The sequence below is a fragment of the Heterodontus francisci genome, chromosome 11 (genome assembly GCF_036365525.1).
Source record: "Heterodontus francisci isolate sHetFra1 chromosome 11, sHetFra1.hap1, whole genome shotgun sequence".
NCBI classification, from domain to species: Eukaryota; Metazoa; Chordata; class Chondrichthyes; order Heterodontiformes; family Heterodontidae; genus Heterodontus; species Heterodontus francisci.
The window spans coordinates 44,222,900-44,247,200 of record NC_090381.1 but is presented as its reverse complement, the minus strand read 5'-3'; the positions used below and the strand labels follow the sequence as shown (position 1 = coordinate 44,247,200).

Here is a 24,301-nt window from a genome sequence, read left to right as displayed (position 1 = left end):
CCATTGTTCACACATATCCTAGAATGATTTTCCCATGTATTGTGGACCGTTGTCAGATACCACTTCTACTGGGGCAAAAAAGACTAAAGGTGGCACTAACAGTGTTGGCCACTGCTGTACTCGACGTGTCTCGAAGCTTCTGTACAATAGAAAATTTGGAGTGGTAGTCAGTCACTAGCAGACAGTCGTCTCTGCCCACAAAGCACAGATCAGTTGCTGTCTTGCTGCATGGTGATGATGATATGTCATGCAGTTGGAAAAGCTCTTTCTGTTGACTAGCCTAGTATTCCTGACATACAGCACAAGCTCTCACCCTCTGGTCAATGTCCTTGCTACTGATGAACCAGAACACTGACTCACAAGCAAGTCATCTCAACCTCTCTATTCCCATGTGGAGCTGTCCAGGAATGTCAGACTGAAGTGTCACTAGAGTGAGTACTTGGCGTCCTTTGAATTGTACTCCATTTGATATATCCATTTTGTCTCAATATGGCCAATACATTCTCAGATCCGTAGGGATCTCCTGAATGGTCTCCGGCCAACCCTAGACAACGATCTGCCACAGTGCTCAGAGTATGGGGTCTTGAGAAGTTTCCCTCTGGAGTTCCTCTCTCTTGTTTTGACTGAAGCACATGAGATCTACGTTGTAGACAAACTCCAAGCTTGCACAGACTTTGTCCACCTGGAAGTCAAGTGGTATGTCTCGCACCATCCCAGGATTGGGCAGTCCTATGTGGTCTGATAGGACCATCTGACTACCCGGTTTATATCTGACATCACAGTTATCACCCTGAATTTTGATGAGTGACCTCTAGAGTCGAGGCCATGCGCTCATGAGCGATTTTCTCCAGGTCATTTCCAGCATATCTGTCACGAATGTGAACTCTTTCCCAAATAAGTATGTGAGGAACCTGGTGATCCTGAAGACAAGAGCGAGAGTTTCGTGTTCGATATTGGAGTAATTTGCTTGTACCGGTGACAGACTTTTAATACCAAATGCGGCAGGCTTGCTGTCTTGAAAAAGACATGCACTGAGACCTTTCTGCAATACATCCACTTCGAATGTCATTGCCCTCACAGGGTCAGAGTATTGGATACATGACTTGGCTGACAGTTCTTGTTTCAACACATTGAACACATGTTGATGATCGTCCTGCCATAGGAATGGAATGTCTTTTTTCAGCAGTTCTCTTAGTGGAGAAGTCTTCTCTGAGAAGCTCGGCATATATGCAGCAAGGAAGTTGAATAGACCTAGACACCTTTGGAGGTCTCCTTGTCCTGCGATGTTAGCATTGACTGGATATCTTCGATCTTCTCAGGATCCGGGCGGATACCTGAACTTGAGTAAACGGCACTGAAGAAATTTATGTGGTCTGCCTTAATGGAGCACTTTTTGCTGTTGAAAACCAAACCTTTGCATCCGGCGGACTCCATTCACAAGTGTGAAGGGCAGGCATAAAGGTTGAACACAACTTTAATGGAGACTTCTTGTTACTTCAGCTTACACGTGCTAACTGACAGTGCAAGAGAACTGAATCACGTGATATTACATCACTTACTGTGATGGCGGGCAGCCATAAAGGCGGGGCTAAAGTGTGGCGAGTTGAAGAGACTTAGCAGTTGGCAGGAAAAAAGACAGAGGCGCAAGGGGAGAGCCAACTGTGTAACAGCCCCGACAAACAAATTTTTCTGCAGCACCTGTGGAAGAGCCTGTCACTCTAGAATTGGCCTTTATAGCCACTCCAGGCGCTGCTCCACACACCACTGACTACCTCCAGGCGCTTACCCATTGTCTCTCGAGATAAGGAGGCCAAAGAAAGACTGTGATGGCATACATATTAGCATAAACATATACTTAAATGATTATATTTAACATACTAACAAATACACTATCACAACATCCCCTTTTCTCCATCTCTTCCACCAGGACCTCCAGTGCAGCATCGTATAACTTTGGGCATGCTCGCTGCCACGGTCAGCATTGTTGACTCTTCCACAGCACACTATTCTTAATGATCTCAGAACCACTAGCCATCACCATGTTCCTCCCTTTAAGGGTGTAGGCTAGCTTTAAGTAGTGCTTGGCACTCAGGCTATTGGGTCTCCTACTGATGCGTGCAGACAATGAACAGAGTGGGGAGTGTTGACTGCATGCAGCATTCAAGGAAGTGAGCTGACAGCACAATGTTGGCACCCTGTCTGCATTGCAGTGAACAGGCATGGGTTAATAACATGTCGCAATCCCTGCCCCGTTCTCAGTGGTTATCTAATTTACTAGCCTGTGCGGGTTAATGTCCCCAACTTAAATGCAATACAAATCCAGCAGGTTTTATCAGTTGTCTGCAAAGCTTGAGGAAAGAGCTTCGCTACTTTCAAACAGATACAGACTGCCTGATTTCTTCAGTTATGTGCATGCCAGCCAGCTATTTTCAAATTAATCCAGGAAATACTTCTAATTGTAAGTGTTTTGAAGGATGTTTAAAATACTGTATCTGTTCATATTTGGAAAAATCACTTTTGAATTTCTTAGACATATAATTCAGGCAAGAGAGCTGCTGCACTGCTAAGAAGCTCAAGAAAAAAGACTGCATATTAAACTTAAATTTATAGAATAGCTTAGCAATTAGGCTGTGAACATTTTATAGTTAACCTATCAAGGAGCTAGATAGGATTTCTGTTATTGTTATTTATTTATTTGTTCATCTTTTATTGCACAAATTTGCTTAATAATTTAAATCTAAAAAAGAGGTTATACTGGTGGGAGTGGGGCTGCAGCATGGGTGGTAGATGGGGGAACGGCTTGGGAGGGGGATATGTTACTGAAAGCTTACTTAGATATCAAAGTTGGTGAAGGTGCTGTCGAAGCATGGAGAGTTGGAACTCATCTATGAGGGTAATCATTGGCCAACAAATCTTCAGGAAGAGTAGGAAAGACTCACAAATGTAGCTGTGTATGTCGAACACCCTTACACAAATAGCTGAAATAAAAGAATATGCAGCAAGTGCAATTTAATCATTCAGGCTAGCTGTATTTCAAATTAACCTTGCCACAGAGGGTGAAAATTATTTTCAAATTGTAAATGTCCAAAACTCCTGGTACAAATTTTCAGAACAATTTTGCCACATACTTGTCTTTCCCAGTGTTAATGTAGGCATGGTGGATCTCACTTGGTTTAGTGCCAATTTTGGCATTTAGAAACTAGCCTCCAACTGGTAACTGGTATGTGTGCAACACTCAACTAGCAAGTGCTCAATTTTCTATTTCTTTCCCCCAAATAACTCACTCCAAGTGGTGTCTTCTCATTGCCAGCACTGGACAGAGTTGTAAAATTACTAAGCTGAAGCTAGTGCCTTTTCTTGCTTCCACCAGCAGAAATCTCGCCCGTACTTTTGGACGAAACTTTGTATTACTGATAAATTGGTTATGACTGCGTATAAATATATGTGGCTTCCTATGTGACATCTGCATTTAACAGTTTTCATTCTATTTAGGCACGGAACAGCTTATCTTCTTTTTTATAAGAGGATGGAATAGATTTCAGGTTAGTCATTCATAACTTATTGAAATATTCATGATAAATGCATAAAATAAATATTGGTTTCAAAACCAATTTAAAAAGATTCTCACTGAGTAAATATCCTTGCAGTGTTTTTCACCTCTGTCCGCATCTTTGGATGCAGTTATGGTATAATGCGATTGCTTTTGTCACAATATAAAAACCCAAAAATCATCAGTACCATGGTGTTGTAGAATAGAAGGTCTCTCCCACAAAACCTCAGGGAGATGGGACATTATTTTTAGCCCCAGTTTTAACCTATCCCACCTGGAGCATAAAACCAAGTGAGGTGTAAAACTGGCATCTGACCCAAACATGTTAAAATCGGACCTATTATTCCGAGTCACTTTCTAAAGTGCATTGTAGGTCATTGACCATTAAATGCCAACTTCAAGCGTTTAGATATAATTTTTACATCTTTACTCCAATTAATTATCAGCACTTTGTCATTAGTATAGAGGAAAGCCCATTATATGCATTCAAGCAAGTCACGCATCAATAAAGTTGCATATCGACTTGTAAAGAGTGCTGGGATTACATTACACCAATAATTTTTCTAACCATGGAATTTAAGAGGTGATGTAAACAGGGAGCTCAGCTGCATTGGCCATTTTATTGCACTGTGGCATGAGGGAGAAGGTGTGGCAGGAAACCTCTACACATTAACATTGGCTGCTTCTCTGGTTAATTATTACTTTACAACACAGTCTTCTCTTTTCAAAATGATTGAAAACTAATGCACAGCTGCCGATGCCACCAGAGATCTTTTAAATTATAAAGAAAGGTTTGCAAAATGGCAGAGCATCACCTGGACATATGTGATGAGATTTCTACAACACCTTTAGCACCAGTACACTTCAAATTTCAGGTTCAGTATAAAAGCAATACAGGAGGATTGACCATCTTTTGTACTGGGGAACAACCATGGAAAACAGAAAATTGTCTGTACAACAACTTCAAACAAATGAGATTCACCTATAAAATTGCATGTAGAGTTTACTTTAATTCTGCATCTTTGATATCTATTGTAGTTTGCAAATATTGACTTCTTGGGGTTATTGTCTGTCAGTTCTCTTCATTGTAGGAATGCAGACCTTGCTGTCCTTCAGTCTAGGGATCAAGGCCCTCTTCCATTCTTTGTGTTTTGGGCTCATGGTTTGTCTATAGATTTTCAGTCTTTATTTTCAATAAAATGTTTTACTTGCCTGTGGACATTAACCTATTCTCATTAATTCATGAATGTACATGTGAGAATGAGAAAATAAAGTAGAAAATCAAGTCAGCATGCTAACCAAATTACAAACGGTTTTCTAATTTTGAAGCAATGGGGCATTAAAAATCACTTCACATTAACCAAGAAGATGGAAAAATTCCAGTGAAACAATACAGAGCAAGCTGATCCTCTAATCTTTTTCAAATATAAATTGTGACTTTCATATACTCAGAAAAATGTAAAAACATATTCAAAATTTACAAGACTTTTACTTACTTTTTATAATTAAAACTACTCTGATTTGATTAAAGCTCGAGTAGGATGGAGCTTAAGGAAACTTATTCCTACCCAAGATATCGTAACATTTTTCAGATCTTCACAACTTATTAGTTTTCTTTTATTAATATCAAAATGAAGTATTAAAATTCTAAACTGGGTTGCAGCAAAATGTCTTTAGTAGAGAATCCCTTAATGGCTCCTGATCTGCACTGAGTCTGTGAAACTGGAAAAGTCTATTGGCTTTAATCTTCTTAGACTAAGGGAAGGATGAGTTCCACTGCGTACATTTTTTACACCGAGTCTTGCTGGAAGGAAGCACTTATGTGGACAGTGATATGGGACCTGGTTCTGATGCCCCACAATAGTCAATATTCACAGTTTAGCCTAACATATGATGAATAGCCTTTTGGATGAAGACTGTTATTTTAATAATTTTTGAGCATGGATCTTCAACACCAAAACATATTGCTGGTCAGTTATATTTCGAGAAGAATTAGCAGGACTGTATGAAAAGTGTATATTTATATACTATGTAGTTATAGAAGATCTCATTATAGGATCTAAACACTAAAATTTAAGCATTCATAATTCAAATTATTAATGTAACTAAATCAGTGTTTATTTTATTTTTTATGCTCTAGTGTTTTTGGTATATCTATTGTGAAATATTAAATATGAAGTTTAAGTTTAATTTTTTCTGTATTTTCCTGATTTAAATCAGATGATGGATTTGTAGTCTGACTGTGGGTTAGTTTCCATCTTGTTGGGGAGTAGCTTATTTTCCCAAGAGAGCAACTGCAACTCGATCTATTTCTTACCAACCTTTTCTGAAACAAATACATATTTGCTAGTGAATGCCAAACAGTCATAGCATGTGACCAGCTTATACTCTGCTGCTAGCACAGTACAAATGTTATTTTAAGTTGATAAACCTGCCCCATCAAGGACATGTGTGCAAATGGGGCTTCCAGAACATAAATGTTATAACTGAACTACACACAAGACTTAGGCTGCACCTGAATTAATCTCCATCTTTTTAATGATTAGGGAAATATATAAACTGGATCTACCAGAACTCCATTTATTCCAAACACCAGCCATGAGGAGAGGGGTTGCGGATGTGATAGAATGTCAAGATTGGAATTATCTTTAACATTGTACAGCTGTTAAAGTGAAAATACTGTTACAACACATGGTATCTCAGATCATGTAAAAAATGAAATAAACTTCCAAAAATTACATGTTCTGCTCATTTTGTTTCTTTCATTCTTCTTCATATAATTGCACACACTCAACAAGCCGATGGTCTGAAGTTTTACTATCTGAATGCGATTTCTGATGGATTTGGTTTAATAGTGACTTGGATGGAATTCTGCCATTTTGTAAGCACAAATGAAAATAGTAGAATGCATACCGAATATTTATATGGCACCACTTGACTTTGTCTCCATCCTTGCATTTGAGACTTTCTTTCATTGATCTAGTTCTTGTGCAAGCAGTCAGTAGTTGTGGAAAATTTTAGAATTTTTTGAGAAGATTCTTTGGTGAAATCTGAAGGACATTTTTTCACACTAATATAACACACCACGTCCATAGTGAAACTGAGCCAAAGTATTAAACATTAATTTATTACATGACCAGCAACTTTACAAACCAGTTTTGAGATTAGATTAGATTAGAGATGCAGCACTGAAACAGGCCCTTCGGCCCACCGAGTCTGTGCCGAACATCAACCACCCATTTATACTAATCCCACATTCCTACCAAACATCCCCACCTGTCCCTATATTTCCCTACCACCTACCTATACTAGTGACAATTTATAATGGCCAATTTGCCTATCAACCTGTGGCACAGTGGCGCAGTGGTTAGCACCGCAGCCTCACAGCTCCGGTGACCCGGGTTCAATTCTGGGTACTGCCTGTGTGGAGTTTGCAAGTTCTCCCTGTGTCTGCGTGGGTTTCCTCCGGGTACTCCGGTTTCCTCCCACAGCCAAAAGACTTGCTGGTTGATAGGTTAATTGGCCATTATAAATTGCCCCTAGTATAGGTAGGGAAATATAGGGACAGGTGGGGATGCGGTAGGAATATGGAATTAGTGTAGGATTAGTATAAATGGGTGGTTGATGGTCGGCACAGACCCGGTGGGCCAAAGGGCCTGTTTCAGTGCCGTATCTCTAAACTAAACTAAGTCTTTTGGCTTGTGGGAGGAAACCGGAGCACCCGGAGAAAACCCACACAGACACAGGGAGAACTTGCAAACTCCACACAGGCAGTACCCGGAATCGAACCCTGGTCCCTGGAGCTGTGAGGCTGCGGTGCTAACCACTGCGCCACTGTGCCGCCCTATATTCAGTACAAACTCATATTTCCCAATCTGTCTGCAGCCAGTTGACAAAAATGTCTCTGCCCTTATAACCCTAAATGTCGAATTCAAGATAGTGACCAACTTCATAGATTTCAAGATCTTAATTGTCCAAATTGCAACATTTTAATGAAAGTATAGAATTTCTCAAGGAAGCATATACCCTTCCAGGAATAAAAAGAAAGAAAAGAAAGACGTGCATTTATATGGTGTTTTTCATTACCACCGGACGTCTCAAAGTACTTTACAGCCAAAGAAGTACTTTTGAAGTGTAGTCACCTTTGTATTGTAGGAAATGTGCAGCCAATTAACACCCACAGCAATGTGATAATGATCAGATAATCTGTTTATATGATGGCGATTGAGGGTGTAAATATTGGCCAGGACACTGGGGAGAACTCGCCTACTCATTTTTGAAATAATATGCCATGATATCTTTTACATCTACCCAAGCAGGCTGATGGGTCCTCTGTTTAATGTCTCATCTGACACATTAGATTTTGGTGGCGTGCACCATTTGAAAGGTGAACAATGGCCTGGATTTTGCAGTCAGCAGCGAAGTGATGGTGCACACCGCTGACCTTAAAGAAAGCTGCCAAAAAATGTCTAGAGTCTCTGTGGCATAGATTTCACCTTTACAACGTTAATTTAGTTCTGATGGCAGCTATGGGGCATTTCTGGCATCCAGCAATAGTGATGTCATCAAGCAGGCTAAGGAGCCAATCACATTGAAGAATTTTCACTGACAGCAAACTAGGAGATAACAAGCAGGATTTATCATTCATTTTTAAAATAATTTTCCAGAAAGCAAAATAAAGACTGGGACATAGATATGGGACTAAGGTAGAAGCTGAAATCTATGGAATTTTTAGCATGGAATGGAGAAATTTGGCATTCCATACATATAAACAATAGGAGCAAGAAAAGGTCCCTTGGCTCCTCAAGCCCGCTCCGCCATTTAATAAGATCATGGCTGACCCTCAACCTCAACTCCACTTTCCCACCGATTGCCATATCCCTTGATTTCCTTAAGAATCCAAAAGCTCCAGTCTCAACCTGGAACATACTCAACAACTGAGCATCCACAGCCCAAGAGGGTAGAGAACATTAAAGATTCACAACCCTTTGGGTGAAGTAATTTCTCCTCATCTTAGTCCAAAATGGCTGACCCCTTATCCTGAAACTATGCCCACTAGTTCTAGACTCTCCAGCCAAGGAAATAGTCTCTTAGCATCTACCCTGTCAAACCCTCTCAGAATCAAATTAGTTTTTCAGGATCAGAGAGGTTTATCAGCAATAATTATGACTTAATAAACCATTAAAAACCTAATTACACATTCCAACAAGTCACAACTTTTTCCAAGAGTTTTTACAAGACCAGTAGCATAAAAAGGGGGAGTTTGTGTCAGTTCAGTGATTTCTAATTGATTTCATTGCCAAGGACTTCAACCCTGTGGAAGAGCAGGGAATCACTGACAGGAACTTCTGGATTTCCACATTTAACCGCACATGAACAGACACTAAAGATGCTGTCAGTGCCAGAGTATCAAGACACTAGTCATGGCTAGTCAGTTATGTTGGGTGGGCCACATCGTCCGCAAGCCTGACTCAAGACTCCCAAAACAGGCTTTCTACTCTGAGCTCCAACACGGCAAGAGGCTACCAGGAGGGCAGAGGAAATGTTACAAGGATGTCCCTGAAAAAATGTGACATCTTCACTGATTCATGGGAATCTCTTGCCCGAGACCACCCAAAATGGAGAAGCATCCACGAAGGTGCCAGCCTGTTCAAACAATGTCGACATGCCCAGGCAGCGAACAAATGCAAATAGTGGAAACAGCATGCAGAAATTCGAGCATCCCATTCACTCGCCTCACCAAACACCAGCTGCCCCACCTGTGGCAGAGCGTGCGGATCCAGAATTGGACTATTCAGTCACCTTAGGACCCACACTCTAGAGTGGAAAAAAGTCATCCTTGTTCCCAAGGCACTGCCTAAGAAGAAGAAATGTAGCAAACACTGATAGTTGCACAGTTATCACAACTGCAAAGTTCAGGCTTGCCATCCTATTCTGATTTTAAATTCTAGCACCATCTACCAAAAACTTGCTATAGTCGCCTTTAGCTGTGAAGGTGCCTGACATGAAAGAAACTAACTGGGGGTGGGAGGGAAAGGAGGGTAGGCAAAAGAGAAGGGATAACAATTTAAGATAATTGAACCTTTCCTATTACAAAAGATGTAGAAGGTTTTTTTCAGATCAATTTCTCAAAAGGGCTCTTGATAGCAAAACCCCACTTCTGATATCAAAAAAATACCAGCAGCGTAAAGGCCTGCTACCCAACCCGAACCCGACGGGACCTGACGACATGTGTCGGGTTCAGGTCAGGTCAGATTGCTCTTCCGTGTCCGGCTTTCAGGCTCCGGTTGGGTCAGGCCAGGTCTGGGTCGGACACACACAGTATTGATTGGACTTGAAAGGTTGTTAAAAAGATGAAGAATGGAGCCACGAAGTCAGCGATTGTTTGGTCATGAATTAAACAGAAACCCATGGAGCTGTGCCCAGACAGGTTGTGCCACACTGTACTAGTATCTGTATTGCCTAAAATAAACACAGCAGTTGCCCGAAAGCGCAGAAAATATCATTATACATTACCTAGACTCCTGCTTTACAGGATGAAATACTTGCTGCAAGTTTATCCAGTAAGCAGTTGAGATGCAGAGACCAGGAAGGTCCTGAGTGATTAATTATAAAATATACCGTACTTATATAAAAAATATAAAATGATCACTGTCAGGACTCTAGTCTACATACATACAGTACTGTACTAGACTAGAGTCCTGACAGAGATCATTTTATATTTTTTATATAAGTACGGTATATTTTATAATTAATCACTCAGGACCTTCCTGGTCTCTGCATCTCAACTGCTTACTGGATAAACTTGCAGCAAGTATTTCAATCAGTAAAGCAGGAGTCTAGGTAATGTATAATAATATTTTCTGAGCCTTCAGGCAACTGCTGTGTTTATTTTAAGGCTAAGTTTGCTGACAATGCAACCACTAGGTGGCACTGCACAGGCACATGCATAAATGCAGCCTGTGCCACTAAAACATGACAGTCTGCGACATTCAGGCAGCTGCCAGGAATAAAGATGGCACTGCTCAAATAATCACACAAAGCCAAAGTAAATACATGGTAGCACACAATGGCCGATGGTAGCGAGTGAGCGGGCGGGGGGGGCTGTCGAGCGAGGTGGGAGGGGGGGTAGCAAGGGAGGGGGGTGTGGAGAGCGAGCAGGTGGGGGGGGTAGCAAGCGGGGGGTTGGAGGGAGAGTGGGCAGGGCGTGGAGAGCAAGGGAGGTGGGTGTCGAGAGCAGGCAGGGGGTGGGGGGGGGGGGGGGGGGGGAAGGAACAGAGCGCACCTGCCGCCACCAAGGTCTTCGGCCGCTCTCCCACCCACTCTCTCCCTGCTTCCCCATGTAACGCAATGATGTCATATCCGCATGCGCCAACCAGTCCTGGCAATCCAGAATGCAGTGCATGCGCAGAGCAGGAGCCTGTTTGCGCATGTGCGCATCTTGGCACGGTCTGATGACATCAGCGGCTGGCTGCATTGTCAAGAATCACTTTGTTATTTTAAGCAATACAGATACTGGTCCAATGTGGCACAACTCCATGGGTTTCTGTTTAACTCGTGACCAAACAATCACTGACTTCGTGGCTCCAATCTTCATCTTTTTAAACAACCTTTCAAGTCCAATTAACAGTTTTCGTTGCTTATCTGCACAAACTGAAAAAGTGAAAAACGGATTCGGAATCGGAAGGTAAGTAAAGTGAACATTCCGGTGGTTGGGTCGGGCTTGGGAAAAAAATGGAAGGACTGGGGTCAGGGCGGGCTCAGGTTCGATGTGGTTCTGTCGGGTTCGGGGCGGGGTTTTTTTTAAATCCAGACCTGAGCAGGCCTTTACAGCAACTGCAAAGCACTGCAGAAGCAATACGTCTCATGGGCGTATCAAATTACAGGAAAAGCTTGGCAGAAAGACAATTCGGCGTCCCTGAATATATATTCTGGGATAATAGTAGCACTAGAACTACAAAAAGGAACGAAACTGTCTGAGGAATTAGAATCCATAACAATACATATTTGTTTATAGACAATGCTCGCCGCTCCAGCTGTGTTTGTGGTTTTTACCGCCTATATAATTTGGAATCTTCATCTAACTCAACCCGCGCGCCTCATTTAAACAGAACGGAAGTGACGTTTCCAGACTGTCCGATTCAGAAATCGACACCCAGAATTAAACATGTGAAATTATTTTTAATTGTCTGCTATTTTACATTAGATATATATTCCCCGGCTATTATTTGTTTCTGATTATTGGGATTAATTTAATGATTTGGTGTGACGTCATGGCGTGGGCCTGGCCGAGGCTATAAGAAGGGGAGCGGGGAGCGTTCGCGCTCTCTCTGAGGCTGGCGCTGGCTGTGAGTAGGTTGTGTTTTCTGATCGTTTGGCGTCAACTCTTATTTTCATGATAGTAATACGATAGAGAATGGCTGTTTAAGAATATTTTAACCAGTAAATCAAGTGTAGCCTATTTGTACACTTTTTTAAAAAAGTCGTTTTTTGAGCGGCGCGGGTGGGTGGCTGGACGCCACGTGGTGTGGGTGGGGGAGGGGGTGATGGTTTCTCCCGGGAGTGGAGCGCCTGCGTCCTCCTTTCTCACCCAAGTCCTTTATCCCACTCTATTCCCCACCACCCGCCCCTCCCTCCCCCCTCCTTCAGTATCGGCGCCTCTGTTACCCGCCCCCACCCTTTAGAGGTCCCATTTCAGTTGCACGTGTTAATACCGATAAAATGGTGGCTGGGCCCAGAGTGATAGTGTAGGATCGGATCTGCGAATGAGTGGCTCCGTCCCTTAACTGCCAGACATCTTGTAATAAGTGTTGACACAATGGGCGACCCCCCCCCCCCCGCCCCGCGAATGCCTATTGACATGGGGACTGTGATCTCATTGAAACCTACTAAAGGGATCGGCAGGGTAGATGCAGCTGTTTCCCCTGGTTGGGGAGTCTAGAACCAAGTGTGATTGTGTCTTTTCTAATTTGTTTTTTCTTTCAATGTAGGCATCATTTTTAACTTCTGAGAAATGGGGTCAGGATTGATTGTGCTGTTTGCTATAACAGGTTAGTATGAGCCCTTGATTGATATAATACTGGATAGTACACCATGGTGTTTTTATGTGCGGCCGATGTTTACTGTTGACTGAAATTTGGGTTGTATTTTGTAGCCTGAATGTGTTTAATGCATAACCCATATCCTAACACCGAATTTCGTTTTTATACATGTGCTCAGCAATGGGAAATTGTTAAAGAAGTAAAGCAATTGGCTGTTACTGTGAGAAGGAACCTTTCCCATTCTACCTTTAGACGAAGGTGTCAAGCCTTGACCAGACAGTGCACAATCTAAGTGGTACATGAAATTGTTGCAATGAAGCCTTGCCCTCCCTTTCTGGCAGTTACAGAAGAGGCTATGACACTATTGGAAGAAATTGTGTAAGTTCTCTGGGTGCCCTGGTGAATGTTTATTACTTACTTGGGTGGCGCAGTGGTTAGCACCGCAGCTTCACAGCTCCAACGACCCAGGTTCAGTTCTGGGTACTGCCTGTGTGGAGTTTGCAGGTTCTCCTTTGACCGTGTGGGTTTCTGCTGGGTGCTCTGGTTTCCTCCCACAGCCAAAGACTTGCAGGTTGACGGGTAAATTGGCCATTGTAAATTGCCCCTAGTATAGGTAGGTGGTAGGAGAATTGAGGGAAGATGTGGTAAGGAATATATAGTTAGCGTAGGATTAGTATAAATGGGTGGTTGATGGTTGGCGCAGACTCAGTGGGCCGAAGGGCCTCTTTCAGTGCTGTATTCTCTATGACTCTGTAAAAGCATCTTCTAGTAATTTCTTGCTGTTTGTGGTCCATTGGTGTGCATAAATTGGTTGCCATGTTCCCTTGCAATAGGGCAATAAAAGTGCATAGGGGTGTGCTGAGGTCATTAAAGGTGTTTTATCAACAAAGTGACAATGCAACCCCCACCCCCGGACGACGTAGTGCTCCCAGGCTCGCACGTGTGCAGAACAGACTCCTGCTGCCAGTATGATGCTGCACACGCGCAGCCTGCGTTAGCACCCATACACGTGCATTTGTCATTTTTCGGTTGTCACCACTCTTTTTCCCCCCCCCCATGATCGCAGCCTTTTTTCCCAGCATGGGGGAAGTGTGGAAGAGAGACTGACCAGATGGGGAGGGTAAGTGGCGTTCCAGTACATGAGGCTGCATTTGCAAGTACTGCGCCACCTAGTGGTTGTGTTGTCAGCAAACAGCCTTTTATCAATGCAGATTTGTTCTCTGCCACCATTTTGGACTTTAAGCATTAAATACACCTTGTATTGCCTTGTATTTACCTGAATGATGAAACCAAATAGGAAGTGCCGTCAGATTCGAGAACTGATGATCCTGTTTTAATTCTGATTTAATTAAACGTGAAATTTAATTTTTTTCACGAGTACATGTGGTGTGTTCTGAAATTACTGAATATTGTTTGTTCTTTTTCAGCAATTGATATCTCTGAAATGTTTTAATTGGTAAGTTATAATCAAATGCTATCAACCTAGGCTAATAAGTACACTAAGCATCCATTCCTCCCAACAATTTGTCCATGCTTATTTATCTTTTCCACCCAATTGGCACTACCAACTATGTAACACTTGCTACAGAGGTTGTGGCTTCAAGCTACACTATATAACTTGTGTAGATCTCTTGGCAGAAACCTCAGGTCAACAGGGCGTACCACATTGTCTATGGTCTTATCTTTTGGGTAAGATACTAACTGCCTATTTGTATACAGAAGTTCCCATTGTAAGATTTGCAAATGTCTGTGATTCTTTCAAAGTTTTCACCAGCTTTCAAAACCTACACTGGGGTCCTTGTGCCATTGACTGAACAAATTACAGGCTTGTTACTGGATTTTCTTGCACATTCTTGTCACAATCACGTGGCATGTATATAACTGCTATTGAGCTCCAATAGTCAAGTAACCTAGGCAGAAACTGCAGCAAAATTAGGAATTTTGAACTCTTGGAACTTTTGATTAATTTCAGAAATTATAAACTTTATATATGAAGTTGTGTTTATAGTAAATCTGTGGCAAATAATTTGCAAGTGGGCTGCAAAATTGTGCTGTAATGAAACCAAATTGAAAATAGCTGGAATTAAGGCCAGATTGGAAAGTGTTGAGCAATAGTTTTCTGGTCAGACCTGGTCTTTATGTAAAGGCTGAGATTTAAATGTATTCTAATTTTTGTTTTCTTTTAAAAGTAGGAGCCCATTTCCACATCTGAGGAATGGGAACTGGATAGATTCTGTGCACAGTTGGCTCATAACAGGTCAGTTTGAGCCCTTTCTTCATATTATTCAGGGTACTGCACCATATGGAGTTAGTGTTACTGTTAATAGACTGTAATCTGAAATTTGAGTTGTGCTGACCCCTAATTCATACCCTTGCCTAATAGTCTATAAAAATTAGTATTGAAAAGCAATTGGCGCTTGGTATGAGAAGGAAACTTTCACTGACCTTTGATATTGAGCTGAATATCTGAAGTCACGTGCTTAAATCTGTTGCAAGTAATTTCAAATATAGTGTGCAAGATTGTGCTGTAGAATGACATACATGATGAAACCTAAACTCAAAATAGCTGGAATTACCGTCAGATTGGAAAGTGTTGAGCAATGGTTTTCTGATCATGTCATGTGACCCTTTTAATGTAAATATTTAATATTGGTGTCTTTGTTCTAATTTTTGTTTTCTCTTTGAAGGCAGTTGAGCTTTTCACCTTGCGCGTGGTGGTGTCGTTCGGATGCAAGCATTCATTGAAGTTTGCCGAGGAGTTCTCGTGTCCCAACTTCCAAAAATGGTGTAACTGGCTCCTTATGCCAGTGCTGAAGGTAGGACCTTGTATGCATAATGACTGCAATTAATTGTGAGAAATAGTCATTTAGGTAGTGAAGTGCTTTTGGCTGCCTAGTTTTAGCCTCGTGCACATCCCTTATTTTAATCACGCCATCATTGATGGCTATATCTTTGGCTGCCTAGGCCGTAAACCGTGGTATTCCTCCCTCTACCTTTTTAAGCCACTCCCTGGAGCCTACTCTTTGACCCAGCTCTTGGTCACCTTTAAGCCCCTTATGTGGCTCAGTAAAATTTTGTTGAATGCTCCTGTGATGGACTTGGCATTTTATTACATTAAATGTGCTATGTAACTAAGCTGTGAATTATGTAAAGGCCATCTGTTACTTATTTGAGTTTGTTCTTCAAATAGGTAGAAATATTTGGGTAAATTTTAAACCACTTAGGAGCCTAATTTATTTGGAGCTATTTTCTAATGGTATTCAATAATTCTGTTGTGTCAATATTGAAAGTTGAGTGCATTTTCTGGCTTGTGTTGTACTCCATATTGTAATTTTTGAAGCAGATTTGATCTTGTGGATGATGAAACTAAACTCAAATAGCTGGAATTACCGTCAGATTGAACAGTGTTGAGTAATGGTTCTCTGATCACAACATTGTATTCTTCTGTGTTAAATACACTAAAAATGGACAATTTTAACACATTTGCTGTGTCCTTAGATGGCGATGGTTGTCGCACTGGATCCTTGGCTGTGCCCATGAAAGATTCATTGCCAGGTGAGCTTTGACAGATGAAATTTCAACACTGACTAGCATGTTAATCTGTAAAATTAGCCAATAATTCAATTCAAGCTAAGCTTTTTGCAATTTGTTGTAAGTTAAATTGGTGCTTTAAAAATATTCAGTAGACCCCATCTATGAATGATGATAAATCCAAATAGGAAGTGCCGTCAGATACGAGAACTGATGATACTCTGTTTCAGTACTGACTCTTCAGATGGGGACAACTACAGCTACCTTTTAAACAGTTACTATGCCTTCTGAATACTTTTTTTTTTACTCTCCCAGCAATTGGCATTGAAACCATCTTCAATATTGACCATTGAACAGGTGAGTAGTAAATCTAATTTGGGTATAGATGAACTGCTTTTTTGAGTGTGACAGCATTATGGTTATTGAATTGAAACATTGTGTTACTGGCCATGTGGTTAGACAGTGTTTTTATTAAGCTGAAGTATTGCTACTGTCAGAATAGATGTCCATAAAATGTGCTAATATAATCAGTTTTGATTGAGAGACTGGTCCTGCTTCATCCCTATATTCCTTAAGCATCTGGGATATTACTTTAAAGGTTGTAAAAGCTTTTCATCTTGCACTCATCAGGGAAATTGCAACAATCAATGTAAGGGAAAGCAACAACTTGTACTGCATGAGAAGAGTACTGTTTGGTTAGCAAGTGAACTCTGGTAGTGGTATTGCCATGGCGAATGCACCAGTTTACAGTGACAAGTTAACTGCCAAGCCTATCATTACTCATAATGTGATATATAAATTTCAACGCCAGTGGGGTGCTAGGTATATAGGCTGTATGTCCCAAAGACTGGCGGATAGTATCGAACAACACGTCCCTTCTACTGGTTGCAATGGGCAAGGTACGGGCTGTACCCAACCAACTCCTGCTTGCAAAACTCAAAACAATTTTTCAACATTAGGTGTAATTCCGCGATTGGACAATATTTGCTAAATAATCCAGTGTGCTAAGAATTAGACTGACAACCAATTCAAGGTTGTTAGTAGGGCTCGCAGTGTGGCGCATTTGTGCGTACTAGAAGCTACATATATTAATACACAGAGCCCTGTCTTCGCAGACAGTGAACATGTACAAGTATTGCGCCTGTTTGAGCTGAACAAAGTAAGTGACAGCCATTCGCTGTTTCATTGGTCAAGGCATTGCCCCGAGGAATCAGGTAAGCTGTCTGGTTTAAATTTCAAACAAAGCTTGGCCGTAAACTGGTGCATTCGCCATGGCAATGCCTCTACCAATCAGTTCAGTTGCCAATCAATCGGCACTCTTCTCATACTGTATATGTTGTTTTCCCTTACATTGGTTATTCTTGCGATTGTCCTGGTGAGTGCAAGATGGAAAGCTTCGACATGTCTCTATTTTCAGCAATACTCAGTTCTGTGCTACTAAACGACTATACTTTAAAGGTGCTTTATAAATGCGTGTTCCTGATTAAACCCCATTTCAGAATTCTCTAAACTGGTAGGTATAAATTTCTGAGGTGGTTAGGCTTACCATGTGGCATGATTCAAAATTGAAGCAGAGTGGTTGTCTGTCACTGGAAGAAGCCAAAATAACGAATGCTATTAATGGGAAGCCTCAATGGGGTTAATTAATTATGGCCTTGCAGGCAGGGAAGAGTACTCCTTGACTGTCATTCTCATCTTTGTTCTTGATCTCGTTACAGCACAGTGAAGAGCTATTGAAACTACAATCTTTGCCTGTGGGTATAAACAACCGTTGGCCTTTTGCTTGTGATCTGTGGAGTTTCTGGCAAACTTAAATCCATTGTTCTCATCCAATGAGGTTTCTACTAATAGTATTGACAATCTGTTTGCCTTGTTCATGTTTGATTAGCTGATATTGGGGCTAGAATTGTAACATTTGTGCCCAAGTTGAAAGTTGCATCTTTTGTCGTTTGGTAGTACAGAAATTGGGTATTGCTTGAAAAAAAGACATACTGTCAAAGCTTTTCATGTGCTCATCAGGACGGTGCAAGAATGGAAAATTTCAAAGGGGAGCAACAATTTATACTTCATGAGAAAAGTGTGCTGATTGGTTGGCAAGTCAACTCTGGTCGAGGAGTTGCTGTGGAGAATGCACCAGGGAACAATTGTCCCACACATACTGGGCTGGATTTTACCAGTTTCTACCAATGTTGGGGGCCTGGGGAATGCAGAAAGTACCTCCAGGGGAGGCATGCCATGGGCCTCGATGCCAGGAAGGACCTGCCCCATATTATCAGCAGTAATGAGGCCTTGTGGCAGCCCCCGCCACTCGCAGCAAGGGTCTGCAAATGAGGCCCGGCAGAACCTCATCCTTCCTTTTTTTTTTTCCCCCCGTGCCTGACCCGACCGTCGGTTAATTTACCTTCCGTTTTTCACTTTCTTCCTTACCTGCACAAGCTTAAAATAACTAGCAAAACCATCTTTAAAGTCCAAAAAGTAAATTAACATTAAACCTGAGGTGATGATAGAGCATGTCCGGTCCGACCCAAGCCCGAATGCCAGACCCGGAGGTACGACCCGACCTAAAGCCAACTTGTCTGGTTCAGGTTGGGTAGCAAGCCTTACTTGGCAGTGGAAACTTAATTTAAATAATCGTAATTCTTGCATAATAACTTAGCTAGTCGCGACAGCCGTCACATGCCAATATTCCTACCAGTTGCCGGAACTCCTGTGTCTTTGGATTTCTACATGAGGCGGCACACTGGGGGGAGGAGTAAAGTTATCAGGGCAGCGTGGCAGAGAAAACTTCTTATTGGTTGAGGGGATGGTGGGCAGGGGTTGAAGGTTACAGCAAAGAAAGTTTGGGAGGTACAGTCGGGATTGCGAGTTGACTTTTTGGGGGGTGGTGGAGAGATGGCAGCTAATAAAGTTTTTTTCATTGGGTGGGAGAGGGGGTTGAAACTAATTTTTCATGACGTACGTATTTTAAATAAAAATGTAAATCGTACTGAAGGGCTCAAAGCCCTTTAAAAATGGCACCTACGCTGTGGTGCTGGACACTGGACGGAGCACCTACCCCCTCTACGTCATCGGGGCGGGCGTTGTGCAGATTCCATGTAAGTGAGCCGCCACGCTAAATATTGCGGTGGCTCAGTGGCGCACATCTCGTGTGTGCTGTGCCATTTTTGAAGCTGTAAAAATTCAGCTTACTCTTTAATTCAAAAAAGGTGCAACATGGGCAGCACAGTGGCGCAGTCGTTAGCACTGCAGCCTCACAACTCCAGGGACCCAGGTTCAATTCTGGGTACTGCCTGTGCGGAGTTTGCAAGTTCCCCCTGTGACTGCATGGGTTTTTGCCGGGTGCTCCAGTTTCCTCCCACAGCCAAAGACTTGCAGGTGATAGGTAAATTGACCATTGTAAATTGCCCCTAGTGTAGGAAGGGAATATGGGATTACTGTAGGGTTAGTATAAATGGGTGGCTGTTGGTCGGCACAGACTCGGGGGGCGAAGGGCCTGTTTCAGTGCTGTATTTCTAAATAAAATGTTCCTTTTAGCCTGCAGGGGACAGGTCCCTGCATAGAAATATTTGTAGCCTCTAGCAGGCGTAAGTGAGCTAAATTGAATGGTGTAATTCACTGGTGTAAATTGTTGCTCCGCTTTGAAATTTGGCATTCTTGCATTTGTGCTGTTGAGTGCAAGAGAAAGCTTCGACAATGTCATCTCTTCAACAATACTCAATCTTTTGTGTTACCTATTGTAATTCTTTTACACCTGTTTGGAGTAACAATTGACTGAAGACTTGTAAACAGAAAATGAATGCTTGAGCAATTTGTGAATTCTTTTGATACGTTCAATGATATTGGCTAAAGTGTAAAAATCTGAAGATGTGCTTACTGATGCACTTGACATGTATATAGGTATCCATATTCAATGAATGATTTGGAAGTGTGGTTCTGTCTACCATGTTTTAAACTTGTGCCACCTTTATAATGGGGCATGTACTGTTTTAGTGTGTAAATCTGTAAACTTTTAAAATAAATGGGAAAGTTTATTAGGCAGTCTAGAAAGATAAACCAACTAAAATATTTATTTGAAAGCACTTATTTACTTACAGAAAAGAAGATGGCAGCAAAAAAGGTAGATGAGAGGAAGAAATGTCATAACTTTAGCGATGAAGACCTTGACAAACTTCTCAATGAGGTAGAGGCGAAGCGTCACCGTCTTCTTGGTTACGATAAACGCAGAGCTCCTAGAAAAGTTAGCATCTTGGCATGGAAGGAGGTTGCAGAGGCTGTGACTGCTAACAGCACTGTTCCACGGACTGCAGAGCAATGTCGCAAGAAATTGAATGATTTAACACGATCTGCCAGGGTTTGTAGAGTTCTTGGAGATCTTTTAAATTTTCTTTTAGGATTTAAAAGGTTATGAAGTGAAGATCTTGTCTGCGGGTAGTTGGGTGGGTTGTTCAGGGTGATATGAAGTCAAGTGGTTGTATTTAGTTGCCTTTGGAGATGGGACTCACTAAGTCTTGTAAAGATCTCTTGTCTGCACTCAGTGGAGCTGTGAAATTGCTTTCAGTGGATGATACCTCGAAATCTGACATTTAGTAATGTTTTGCATGTCTCTTTAAACAGAGTAAGATGGCTCATAATGCCCGGGAGCGTTCATTGACCCGATTGAGTGGGGGTGGTGTGGCTTTTCTGAAGGATCTTAACGAGTATGAAGAGAGGGCCAGGCAGCTGGTGGGAATCAGTAATAGTTCAGTGTCTGGTGGCCAAACAGATATTGGAGTGAGGGAAGGTGAGTGTAAGCAGCTGAATGTTTAAGCTTTGTTTGTACATATGAACTTCTGTGATATGACAAATGAATATGCATCAATGATTTTTTCTGGCAGGTGTACAGCTGTCTTGGGACACAACGGCTGGAGATTTCAACGAGTCAGCGACAGCAGCTGAGGGTGCTGAAAGAGGGCCTGGAGAAGGTGCTGAGTTGCGGGTCATAGAGGAAAGCAAGATGATAAAGGATGAGGTGAAAGAGGAAGGGGAGTGGCATGCAGATGAGCAGGAAGGTGTGCACCCTGGCTGGGAGGGCAGGCAAAGCAGTGCTGTTACCCCTGTCCCCATGTTGCACCTTCAGGATGCTGATGTGGGGGGGCCACAATCCTGGGACAATATTCAGATTGTCTCTTCATCTCCTGGCCCCTCTTGCTCTAAGCTAGAAACAGATAGATGCCCTCCTGTCAGCCATGAATCTGATACCGGGGGGCTACTGGGAGGATGTGTGATAGACCGGTCTGAACTATCAAGTGCTGAGGGGCTTCCAGCAGTTCCAGTACTTGCTCCATTGCCTTCAGTGACACGTGGACCACATCAGCCCCATGTTGAGACCTCAGTGGAAGAAGTGGAAGAGGTGTTCATTGCAGGGCTTAGGGATGTGCTGGTGGCTCAACATGACAGGCAGCTAGACTCTCTGGACTTGATCAGACAGGAGATGACTGGTCTTTGTCAGGAGGTGAGGGAGTTGAAGACCAGTCTTTGTCAGGAGGTGAGGGAGTTGAAGACAAGTCTTTGTCAGCAGCTGGCCTTTTCTATTCAAAAACTTACTGATGCATTGACTGCTACAAAGCAGATCCATGTAAATCAGGTTGCTGCAAGTGACCTTAACCAGATAGCAAAACAAACACCCGAGTTGTATGCAGTTGGTACAGCAGTAACAGAAATGACCCCAATACAACCACTCTTAAACACTCCAAGTCCAGAAACAGTGCAGTCATATGAGCCAGCAGCTGTACCTGTAATGGATGCAGCTTCTGGACAGCAGCATTCCAGCAACGAGTTATCTGCTGCTGGGCATGCCTTTGGTACCAGAGGGGTCAGGTTGCGGGTACGGGGAAGACGCAGGAGGCATTAGGGTGCCACCACTTAAAGTGGGCTTTTTCTCCGCACCCTATGTAATAGTGACACCAGGCACAGATGATTAATTTGGTTTTGAGGAAATGGTTGTTATTTATTGAATTGTTATTTATAATTTACTGTCGTTTGTTTTTACACATTTAGCCTGTAGCCATTCTAAATTGTTCAAAATATTATTTTTTTTAATATGGGACATTTTAATAACATTGTATAAAAAATATTGCACTAAGCAGCTAAAGTTAACATTGTTCAATAACTACCTCAGATGTCTTGCAATGAGTCTTTGCTGCTAAAATAAAATGACACTTATTTCACTTTCCATCTACGCGGTCTGATTTCCTGGGAGAGAGAATTTTGCCACTGTGTCCAGATGCATCAGCCATCAGCTGCTTTCCAGCCACCCTGGCAGCTGCAGCTGGGGTTTCCTCAGGTGGACTCTAAGTGACCATTTTGGATCCTCCATTCCATCAATTCTTGGTGCGATCTTGCCTGCAGATGGAGGGTAGTCCTTCATGCAGAGCAAAGTTGTGCAATGAGCAGCAGGCCACCCCACAGTTCTTGACAATTACTGTAAAGTGCCCCCGATTTGTCCAGGTACTTGAAACGTGATTAAAATACATTTTTAAGTCACTTCAATCTTGCTAAAGTGTTTTACATTAAAACATCAAAAGGCAAATATTCATAAGTCATACACATCTAAAGCTCTTTCAACAGTTGCTTGAGTCTTACACATTAAAACAAAAGTCAGATAAATTGATTAGTCATATACATTTAAAGATCTTCTGAAAGTCACTTCAATCTTTTTCCAAAAAGTCAAAAAAAATCCATTGAAGTCTGAGCCATACTCAAAACTTGCCTTTAACAAATAAATGAACATTTAAAACGTCATGCACTCCAATCTATGAAAGTTCCCTCCTGCTGCTTTGTTTTAATGCCAGTGCCTTCCTGGAATGATTGAGCTCCTGAGCAAGGTTTGTGCCTGCTAGTAGCTCAAAAAATCCATGTGAATTCCAGTGTAACTTGTGAGCAGTCAGTCCAAATTCACAAAGTATTGGTCCCTGCTGCTTTAAAGAGAAGGCTGCTGTGGAGCACATTATCGCACACTGCAACTTCCAGTTTTTGGTGCAAATTTTTACAGACCAGAAGTTGCAGTGCTGTTCTGATCCTCAACAGCAATGAACATCTCAGCAGTCCTGTCCTGCAAGCTGATTTAATTCTTCAATCAACAGGTCATGCTTCTTATTCTGTTGGCCACAGCATTGTCTTCATGTTCCAGCACCAGCTATTCCTTGCCCTTTTCCTCCCACTCTGATGGATGCTGGGAGAAGAGGGCAACAAAGCAAGCTTGTGCACACTTGTCAGACTGCTATCTGTTTGCTATCAGGCAAATAGTACTAACTTGGTCATTTCTGCTGAGTTCAATTGCAAAGGCAGATAATACATTCAGCATGCTGGTTTAGGGAAGTTCAATAAGCACTTTGTGCTTTAATTTTACTTATCTTTGGCCTCCTTATCTCGAGAGACAATGGGTAAGCGCCTGGAGGTGGTCAGTGGTGTGTGGAGCAGCGCCTGGAGTGGCTATAAAGGCCAATTCTAGAGTGACAGGTGCTGTAGAAAAATTTGTTTGTCGGGGCTGTTACACAGTTGGCTCTCCCCTTGCGCTTTTGTTTTTTTTCCTGCCAACTGCTAAGTCTCTTCGACTCGAACTTAATTTTACTAGAATGACTTAATCCTTGCTATTTACTATTCTGAAAGCTTTGCTGATTTCTGGCATTTTGGAAGTATTAAATATCAGATTGTATTGCCTGCCTTCTGCTAGCAAAACTCTTAACGCTACATGTCCACTGTAAGCGGTATATATTCATATGGCTGGGGAAGCAGTTATAATTCGATATTGAGGTTAACAATCTATTCAGTGGCTTCAGCTGATGCAGTATGAATGATTTTGATGCCACCAGGAATGGATCTCAGGGCAAGAGTTCAATATGTGGGTGATGTTCTGACTTGGGATGGCCAGAATCTCAATTTGAGCTGGTCCTCATGTTCTGCTTTAGTTTTTGTTTTGGAGATACAGCACTGAAACAGGCCCTTTGGCCCACCGAGTCTGTGCCGACCATCAACCACCCATTTATACTAATCCTACACTAATACCTACCCTATATTTCCCTACCACAATGGCCAATTAACCTATCAACGTGCAAGTTTTTGGCATGTGGGAGGAAATCGGAGCACCCGGAGGAAACCCATGCAGACACAGGGAGAACTTGCAAACTCCACACAGGCAGTA

The 24,301-nt window shown here is 42.2% G+C and overlaps 2 protein-coding genes and 5 non-coding genes across 11 annotated transcripts in view; all 7 read left to right on the top strand.

Annotated features, from left to right (window-relative positions):
- LOC137374857 (ubl carboxyl-terminal hydrolase 18-like) overlaps positions 1–6,288 on the top strand; it is a 53,468-nt gene extending 47,180 nt beyond the window's left edge. The window contains exons 11-12 of the mRNA XM_068041414.1: positions 3,493–3,542; positions 6,097–6,288. Coding sequence (XP_067897515.1) covers positions 3,493–3,535 — 43 coding nt within the window. The 3' untranslated portion in view covers positions 3,536–3,542; positions 6,097–6,288. The remainder of the gene's footprint in view (positions 1–3,492; positions 3,543–6,096) is intronic.
- Positions 6,289–11,878: 5,590 nt separating this feature from the next.
- LOC137375228 (uncharacterized) lies at positions 11,879–22,328 on the top strand. Of its 5 annotated transcripts, none has more exons than XM_068042075.1 (11): positions 11,879–11,902; positions 12,541–12,600; positions 14,019–14,047; positions 14,784–14,848; positions 15,279–15,407; positions 16,090–16,146; positions 16,438–16,479; positions 17,841–17,959; positions 20,217–20,473; positions 20,737–20,902; positions 20,997–22,328. In XM_068042075.1, the coding sequence occupies exons 9-11, from the start codon at positions 20,225–20,227 to the stop codon at positions 22,010–22,012; spliced, it is 1,431 nt and encodes a 476-aa protein (XP_067898176.1). In that variant the 5' UTR covers positions 11,879–11,902; positions 12,541–12,600; positions 14,019–14,047; positions 14,784–14,848; positions 15,279–15,407; positions 16,090–16,146; positions 16,438–16,479; positions 17,841–17,959; positions 20,217–20,224; the 3' UTR covers positions 22,013–22,328. The 5 variants fall into 5 exon arrangements, with proteins under 5 accessions (XP_067898176.1, XP_067898174.1, XP_067898172.1 ...); XM_068042073.1 differs by having other exon boundaries at positions 14,781–14,848; positions 17,841–17,876; XM_068042071.1 differs by having other exon boundaries at positions 14,781–14,848.
- On the top strand, positions 13,868–13,936 carry LOC137375523 (small nucleolar RNA SNORD49). Its single transcript, XR_010976012.1, has one exon. It is a non-coding gene; the product is annotated as a small nucleolar RNA SNORD49 (small nucleolar RNA).
- On the top strand, positions 14,643–14,714 carry LOC137375530 (small nucleolar RNA SNORD65). Its single transcript, XR_010976018.1, has one exon. It is a non-coding gene; the product is annotated as a small nucleolar RNA SNORD65 (small nucleolar RNA).
- On the top strand, positions 15,131–15,205 carry LOC137375527 (small nucleolar RNA SNORD65). The gene has a single exon (XR_010976016.1). It is a non-coding gene; the product is annotated as a small nucleolar RNA SNORD65 (small nucleolar RNA).
- Positions 15,947–16,019, top strand: LOC137375529 (small nucleolar RNA SNORD65). The gene has a single exon (XR_010976017.1). It is a non-coding gene; the product is annotated as a small nucleolar RNA SNORD65 (small nucleolar RNA).
- Positions 16,287–16,360, top strand: LOC137375524 (small nucleolar RNA SNORD49). The gene has a single exon (XR_010976013.1). It is a non-coding gene; the product is annotated as a small nucleolar RNA SNORD49 (small nucleolar RNA).
- Positions 22,329–24,301: the final 1,973 nt, after the last annotated feature.